At 55.9% G+C, this 8,488-nt stretch overlaps 1 protein-coding gene across 1 annotated transcript in view; it reads left to right on the forward strand.

Moving 5' to 3' along the window:
* The window catches only part of SRARP (steroid receptor associated and regulated protein), a 3,005-nt gene extending 2,039 nt beyond the window's left edge, over positions 1 to 966 (forward strand). Inside the window, exon 2 of the mRNA XM_040462271.1 lies at positions 126 to 966. Coding sequence (XP_040318205.1) covers positions 126 to 553 — 428 coding nt within the window. The 3' untranslated portion in view covers positions 554 to 966. The remainder of the gene's footprint in view (positions 1 to 125) is intronic.
* The last annotated feature ends 7,522 nt before the right edge of the window (positions 967 to 8,488 follow it).

Consider the following 8,488-nt stretch of genomic DNA (forward strand, 5'->3'; position numbering starts at 1 on the left):
GGGAAGGGAAGGGAGGGGAAGGGAAGCCCTTTAAGGGAGGGCACCAGGGAACAAAAACCAAACCATGAATGGAAACCACGCTCCGCTGTGCTAACACGGACCTTTGGTCTTTTCCCTCCTTCTAGGTGGGAAGCCGGGCTGCCATCAGAAGGCCATCCCCCCCGCTCACCTGACTTTTGTCATCGACTGTGCTCGTGGCAGACAGATCTCCCTGATAGCACCCCCAGTGCTGCCCCGAGCCCCTGGTCCTAATCTAGGAACCGTCACCCCGCCAATGAAGACTTATATCTTGTTCTGTGGAGAAAACCCGCCCCACCTGACTCAGGAGGCCCCGCTGGGTAGGGGACGCCTTGCCCAGGCCAGGGGGGCCGTACCACCCTGCAGAGGGACCGGGGCCCCAGATTCCTCCCCAGTCAGTCCACTGGTCCCGCAGGAGGCTCCTGAAGCCAAGGGAAACCCCTTGAAGTCTGTGCCCTCGAGGTCTTCAGCTTGGGGAACTGTCATAGGCTCGCTCAAAGCCCTCTCCTCCTGTGTCTGTGGGCAGGCAGATTAATTGGAAGAGCCTGGCCATGAAGGAGGGGGTTGGCACACCAGGCTCGAGCTCGGGGAATTCCCAGAACCCAACCCCCCCTTCCCCAGCCAAGCAGAAGTCATTTGTGCCTGAGCCCAGGAAGGGCATTGGATCGACAAAGGACATCTGAAACCGCCACCAAGTACACACTCGAGGGTATCCACCTTCCTCCTTCCTATCTTTGCGAGCCTTTCAGCAGAAGCAAGATCAGGCACCTGCACCTGGAAAGAGACCAGACCATTCATACAGCAAATTCTAACGGAGCGGCTTCCACGTCAGGCTCTGCAAAGTACTGGGGAAGATGCCACAGCTTTCTTGGAGCTCCTCCTCCGGGTGGGGGAGAGGGAAAGGGCTAAATATGTAACCAAATAAAGATGATTTTGAATAGTGATGAACTAATGACTATGTAGGAAGGGAAATGGTGTGCTGGGATGGGAAGCCGTTGGGGCAAAAAGCTTTTCTGACCCCGTGAGTGGCAAAGTGTGATCTAAAAGATGAGACGGAGGGGCGCCTGGGTGGCTCAGTCAGTTAAGCGTTTGGCTTTGGCTCAGGTCGGGATCTCGCACTCTGTGAGTTCGAGCCCCGCGTCGGGCTCTGTGCTGACAGCTCAGAGCCTGGAGCCTGCTTCACATTCTGTGTCTCCCTCTCTCTATGCCCCTCCTCCACTCATGATCTGTCTCTACCTCTCAAAAATAATTTATTTATTTATTTTTTTTTTAAATTTTTTTTTAACGTTTATTTATTTTTGAGACAGAGAGAGACAGAGCATGAACGGGGGAGGGGCAGAGAGAGAGGGAGACACAGAATTGGAAGCAGGCTCCAGGCTCTGAGCCATCAGCTCAGAGCCCGACGCGGGGCTCGAACTCACGGACCGCGAGATCGTGACCTGAGCTGAAGTTGGACGCCCAACCGACTGAGCCACCCAGGCGCCCCTCAAAAATAATTTAAGTAAAAGATGAGAAAGCCAGCACTGTGAAAATCCACACTCCCCAGGGCCACCTGGCTGGCATCTGATCCCAGGGCCGGCCAGAGCGGGGTCAGGATGTCCCAGTGCGACAGGCAAGTCACTCTCGTGCAAGTCTGTAGGTCACCAGGAGGCATGGATACCAGGTGGGGGGAATTCCCAGGCAATCCAAAACGGGAAATAAGGGAAACTGCTTCTCAAGGGGGGGCAGAAGGTGCTCAGAAAGGTGACGGGGTATCATGTCTGAACAGATACAAACAGGAGCGGTTACTTCCTCAGCAGCTACTGCGACCAGCCTCACGTGCCCCTCGGGATACAAGGGACAAGGTGGTCCCCGCCTCCCAGGGCAGTCGTGTTACCCCGCAGGAAGTGGGGTCACTGGAGCGCGTGTGAGGGTGTAAGAGGCACAGCGATGTGTGAAATGCTGAATCAACTCATCCGAGGAAGCGTGGCTCAAGGCTTTCTGATTAAGATCGCTGAATGTCCATTTAGCTATTCAATGGCTATTTTATCGGTTCTCTACAAAAACGTGTGTTGGCCATTTGCTCCAGGCCAGGGAAGCGGCCTCCTTGCAGAGCCAGTGTGAGGCAGCACAGATTAGGGAGGTGAGGTCTGAAGAGCTGAGGGGTGTAGTCAGGCCCCACAGACTGGTGTAGTTGGAATAGGCATCCAGGCAAGCCTGGGTTGCTCCTAACCAGAGGGCTGATGGCCTCTCGTCCCAGCAGAATCCCTCCTAGGCAGAGGCGATCCAGAGAGAACAGACATAACTCAGTCCTCCAGAAGCTCACAGCCTGGTGGGAAGCCAGGAAAGGAAGTGACTTATTACTATTACTGATAGCTTCTGATAAGTGCAACAGTACGGGTATACAGGATAATGCTGGGGCTGGAGGAGGGTGACCAGTCCATTCTGGGGAGAGGAGATCAGGGAGGGCTTCCTGCAGGAAGTGATATCTAGACTAAGATTTGACCAGTGGAGTGAACCACACAAAGGCAAGGGAGCCAGGATGGGGAGTGTTCCAGGAAAAGGGACCAGAGTCATTCAGTCTAGCTAGGGCATTCATTCATTCAGTCACCAAGTATTTATTGGGCGCCCGCTGTGTGCCCGGCTCTGGGCTAGACCCTGCACTGGAGCAGTGATAGGACAGACAGGGCCCCCTCTAAAGGAGCTTATTCTCCAGTCGGGACAGACAACGTGTGCATATGTACAGAAAACAGTTGCCAGAGAAGTGGCAGGGACCATATCACGCGATGCCTTATGGGCCACGATGAGGTCTTTAGATTTTATTCTGAGATAGGTTCCACTGGAAACTGTGAGCAGTGACGGGCCCAGACCCACCTTTAAAAAAAAGGTTCCTCTAGGGCCAGTAGAGCATGCGACTGTTCTTTTTTTTTTTTTTTTTTTTTTAAGTTTATTTATGTAAGTAATTTCTACAACTATCCTGGGGCTTGAACTCAGGACCCCGGGATCAAGAGTCACACACTCTTCTGACTGAACCACCTAGGTGCCCTGGGAATGCAACTCTTGATCTCAGGGTCGTGAGTTCAAGCCCCGTGTTGGGTGTTGGGTGTTGCATTTACTTAAAAAAAAAAAAAAAAAAAAGTTTCTCTAGCTTTTGTGCTGGGACCAGAAGGTAGGGAAGCTTTGGAGGCTGTGCCCTAATCCAGGCAAAGGGAGGTGACGACTTAGACTAGAGAGGTGGTGACAGAGTAATGTGGATGACATCTACCCTTCCTCTCTCCTCCCCTGGTTGAGAATCACTGAATTAGAAGAGCCCAAAGAAATGGCTGCAAAGGTAGAGTTTGAGGCCCTCAAGGAAGAGGGTGGGCCTGTGGCTGCACATCCTACTTTGGAACAGCAGGTGTCGCCCTATCACCAGACTCGAGGGCACCCCATAGGTTCCTGGCCGAGGACAGTTGGAACCTGCTGGGCATGGGGCTAAGGCCCCGGGGTGGGCCACCTAGTGGGGCCCACGGTTTCAGAAGCCAAACCTTCATTCTAACCAACACCCGCTTGGTCTATATGACTATATGGGTATACCTACTTTAAGTTTATTTTTTAGTAATCTCTCCACTCAATGTGGGGCTCGAACTCACAACCCTGAGATCAAGAGTCTCAAGTTCTTCTGACTGAGCCAGCCAGGAGCCCCGTGACTGTGTATATTTTTATATGTATCACACATCACCCCTGGGAGAGGTAAGTATGACTTTTATTGCCATTTTACAGATGCAGAAAGAGGCAGAGCCCAAATCCAAACCCCAGGGAGTGTGACTATAAGCCACAGCATCATGACCCTGAGCCATGCGGCTGGCACTGCGTTCACATCCATTCCAGCAGCAAACGGTTTTACGAGGACCCAGCCTGGGGCCTGGCAGTGTGCAGGGAGTGTGTGGGGCTGAGCAGGTGAGCAGGGCCCTCACTGAGGTGGAACACACAGGTGGAGGAGAGCAGCTCAGTTAGTCTCGCCACCCACAATCCTGCGCGGCATTATCCCATTTTACAGATGAGGAAACTGAGGCTCAGGTAGGTTAAGCAACTGGCCCGAGGTCACACAGCTAGCAAGTGGCAGAGCCAGGGTTGAAATTAAGGTATTTGACCTCAGAGCTCTGCCTACCAACCACACTGTAGGCGCTTAGCGAAATTCTGTTGAGGGAATGAATAAATGAAAGACCACTGAACCAGTGAGTGAGTTAAAGTGTGAGTAAATGCATGTGTTTCCAGGTTGGTGGCCATGCTTAGGCACTGCGTCCCCAGTGCCTTCAAGTGTGAGTATATAACAGGGGGTGGTCAAGAACTGTGTGAGAAGGGGACGCCTGGGGGGCTCAATCAGTTGAGCGTCCAACTCTTGATGTCATGGGTTCAAGCCCCGTATTGGGCTCCGTGCTGATAGTGTAGAGCCTGCTTGTGGATTTTCTTTCTTTTCTTTTTTTTTTTTTTTTAATTTTTGTTTTAACGTTTATTTATTTTTGAGAGAGAGAGAGACAAAGCATGAACGGTGGAGGGGCAGAGAGAGAGGGAGACACAGAATCGGAAGCAGGCTCCAGGCTCTGAGCCATCAGCCCAGAGCCCGACGTGGGGCTCGAACTCAAGGACCGCGAGATTGTGACCTGAGCTGAAGTCGGACGCTCAACCGACTGAGCCACCCAGGCGCCCTGGATTTTCTCTCTTTCTATCTCTCTGCCCCTACCCCACTCATGCTTGGTCTCTCTCTCTCTCTCTCAGTCCTGCCTCCCCCCTCTGGGGCTCCCTAGGGCCAGCAGCCCTGTCTAGTAGCCCCCAGACTCCCATGAAAGATTGTCTTTGGGTCTGGGCCTTGGAAGGCCTCAGAGCTGGGGACTGGCCCAGCTGGCTGGTGACAGTGAGCCGCAGGCCAGCTGTGGGGTAGCTCAGCTGTGCTGCCTGTAAACAATCCACCTCCCCTGCCCGGAGACTCCTGCCTTGACCACCAGTCCTGCTGGTACTCAAGTCACCACCCATTCAGGACCCTCTGTTATCTCAGGGCATAGCCAGGTGGGCGGAGTCTTGGTTTTTGTTATTCGGCAAACAAGCACAATTTTAACAAGAGTTTACCATTTACTAAGCTTATACAAAAACACCATCTCTCTCTGGTGCAATCTGGCAGCCCCCGGAAGGGTGGTGCCTGATCTTTGCTTATGGGATGAGGAAACTAAGGCTTCCAGAGGCTTCTCTCTGCCATCTCCACCCCCAGGGCCCAGACAGGGAACCTTTTAGCTCTGCCCTTACCTGCTTTTCATGGACAGAAGGCTGCAGCAATCCGGCAACTCCTCTGAACCCCCTGCCTGAGTCTCGATCTCCACGGAGCCACAGTGTGGGTGAAGCTGAGGAGGTCGGGATCCAAACCTAAACGCAGTAACAGTAGCATTTTCAGTGTGTGGCACCCGTGAGCTACAGCCGGCCACCACACATGAGTCCCGGGTCCCTTACATGCATTGCAAAACAACCTTAGCGGGGCGCCTGGGTGGCTCGGTTGGTTTCAACTCTTGGTTGCAGCTCAGGTCACGATCTCCTGGTTCTGAGATCGAGCCCCATGTGGCCTCTGCCGTTAGCTCTCAGCCTGCTTGGGATCTCCTCTCTGTCTCCCTCTCTGTCCCTCTCCCACTCATGTTCACTCTCTCCCTCTCTTTCTCTCTCTCTCTCAAAATAAATAGACAAAAAAAAAATAAATAAATAAAAATTAAAAGAAAAAACCCTCTAGCAAGTAGATTCTATGAGCACCGTTTACAGATGGGGCAACTGAGGCACAGAGAGACTATGTGACTCCCCCAGGGTCACACAGGTCAGAAGCAGCAGAGTCAAGATTTGAACCCAGGTGAGGTAGCTCCAGAGTCTGCGACCGACCCTCCACTATTTACTGAGGCTCGTTGGCTTTTTGAAACACCCAACAAACGCGCGCTTAGCCCCTTTCCCATGCCAGGGTTGGGAGCAAGAGGGCAGAGTGAGACATCTTCTGCCTTTGTGGAACTAGGATCGCAGGCAGATTGGGGAGGGGGTAGGGGGGAGGGGGGGGCCGGGGTGTACAATGTGGGAGGCGGGAGTTGTCTCTGGGCTGGGGGGAAAGGTGGCCATGGCATGAAGGGGTTGGTCTGGAAGAGATGCCCTGGCCGGAGGGTCTGGAGGCCTGGGTCTTTATCTCACCTCGGCCACTGACTTCTGGGTGACCCCGGGGCGAGGCGCTGGGCCTCCCTGGGCCTGGGTTCCCCACCACACCAAGAGGACCGTGGAGTGACTCCCTAAGGGCACAGGGCTGGCCAAGCAAATGGGTCTGCCTTCACCCTTGGCAAGTTCAAACATAAAGTCTGGGCCTCAGGTTCTTTGGGTTCTGTCTGTGCCCCTGAACTGGTAGCTCTAGAGGGCTTTCTGGAGGAGGCGGCTTTGAGCCTAAAAGTGAGGGAAACTTCTGGGTCCTTGGCACCCTTGGGGGTCCCCGGCACCATCTGACCTGGGCTTCTCACAGGTCTCCGGCCCCAGGAGGCTGTATCTTTTCCACTCCCCCTGCCCTCCTGCACAGGCCCACTCCAAAAACTATAGGTGCACAACTTTGCCTTTCCGGTGCAACATGACAGAATAGGGGCGGGGGAGCTGACTTGCCCCTCCCCCTCGGGTATGGTTGGGGGCGGGGAGGGGACCTGATTGGGGCTTTCTGGAGCCGGAGACAAGGATTCAAATCTCAGCCAAGTCACTTCCAAGCTGGCGACCTTGGGCCAGCTGCTTGACCTCTCTGAACCTCCTTGGTACCTACTTTGCAGGATCCTTGCAAGGATGAGCAGCATGCTGGGCACACACTAGGCACTCAGTGAATGGGGCTGCTAAAATTATCCCTCACGGGGTGGGGGTGGGGCGCAGGGCCCGCAGCCAGGCCTATGTTTAGCCCGGCAACGGTGCGGCGCCCCCCGGAGGAGACAAAGCGCTGTGGCCAGCCCAGGGGGCGGAGCCGATGAAAGAGGGCCCCCGCTGTCCCCATCTCCCCGCCCTCCTCTCCCACAGGGTCACCTTGGTCCGAGGGCTCTCTCAGACAGCCTCTGCTCTGTCCCCTGCAAAATCTTCAGCTCCGGAACCTAGGTCGGGGGCGGGGGGATGGTTCTGGGGCCTGGCGGGGGGGGGGGGGGGGGGGGATGGTATTCGGCCCCACTGGCCGCTTCTGGAGAAACTTCTCCTTGCCAGCGTCCCAGCCCCCAGCCCCCACCCCCTTCGCGCGACCCTGGGAGGGGCATCGCTGGGGTCGGGAAGCCAAGGTGAGCCTGACCCTGGGTAGGGGTCGAGGGAGACTGGGAAGCTGGCCCGGCTCCACCCCCAACCCCCGCGCTGGTGAGTTTCGGGGCTGCAAATAGCCCAGTGGAATCAGTGAGTCACGGAGGCTGGAAATACCGCGCCCCCTCTCCTTCTCCTCCCCTCCTCCGGCCCGCAGCCAGCCGGAGCTGCACCGGAGACTGCCTGGCACTCGGGTTTCAGTAGCGCCTGCTGGTGTTGGGGGTGGGGTGGGGTCCCTCCAGAGAGCACGCAGACTCCCCGAACCAGCCAGCCCTCCAGCCAGGTTCCAGCCCTGCTCTGCCCCTGGCTCTGCGTGACCCCGAGCCCAGTCACTCAGCCAGTCTGGTCCTCAGAGCCCATGTGACACCAGATGGGCTTCAAGAGGGCAGGTGACACAGTGCAGCTGGCCCACCCTCGGTGTCCCTGTGCCTGGGACAGTGCTCGGCATGTGGCAGCAGGGGCTGGCGGTTGGGAGGGAAAGCACCGCAAGGTTTTTCAGGGCAATAATTCTGGGATTCCCGCTCAGGTGGGTCTGGGAGCTGAGGGAGGAGACCACAGGCCACCCACATTTCTGTGAGGTCCTGGAAGTTTACTTGAGGTGCCACCCCTGCCCCCAAATCTCAAGGAAGTCAGATCTGTCTATCCTGGGGTTTCTCCCCCTGGCTGCCTCCAGCCCCGACCCAAGTTTGAGAATTTCAGGCAGGTGATCTCCGGAAGTCTGTGATTCTGTGGTTTATTGTGTGTGCAGGCTACAATGCTGGGGTCCTCCCATGCCCCCTCCCACCCCCCAGCCGTCCCTTAAGGGCCCCAGAATGGCAGGGTCACGTCAGAGGCCATCCTATAGAACACTGACCCAAGAGGTGCAGAAGTCAGAAGCTGGCCCCGCCTCTCACCCCAGGGGGCCTCAACTACTGTGAACCACCCCCTTTCCCCCCACCCCTGCATCTGTAGGTTGGAGACTGAGCCAGTGTCACTGCAGGTGTCTGGGGCTCCTCAGCATGAAGGCTGATTGGGGGTCCCGGCCCTGGACTGGAGACTAGGAGGGAACTGGGCTAGGGGCTCTTCCCATGGTCTGGGCCCTCTCTCCAACAGGAAGATGTGGGTCAGGGGGACATAGGCCATAAGGGACAAAATGAGGGGAACAGAGGGGTTGGGGGTGGGGCCGTTTGAGAGCAGCTTTCACAGC

This window comes from Herpailurus yagouaroundi, unplaced genomic scaffold (genome assembly GCF_014898765.1).
Source record: "Herpailurus yagouaroundi ecotype Mexico unplaced genomic scaffold, PumYag 77, whole genome shotgun sequence".
Classification (NCBI taxonomy): Eukaryota; Metazoa; Chordata; class Mammalia; order Carnivora; family Felidae; genus Herpailurus; species Herpailurus yagouaroundi.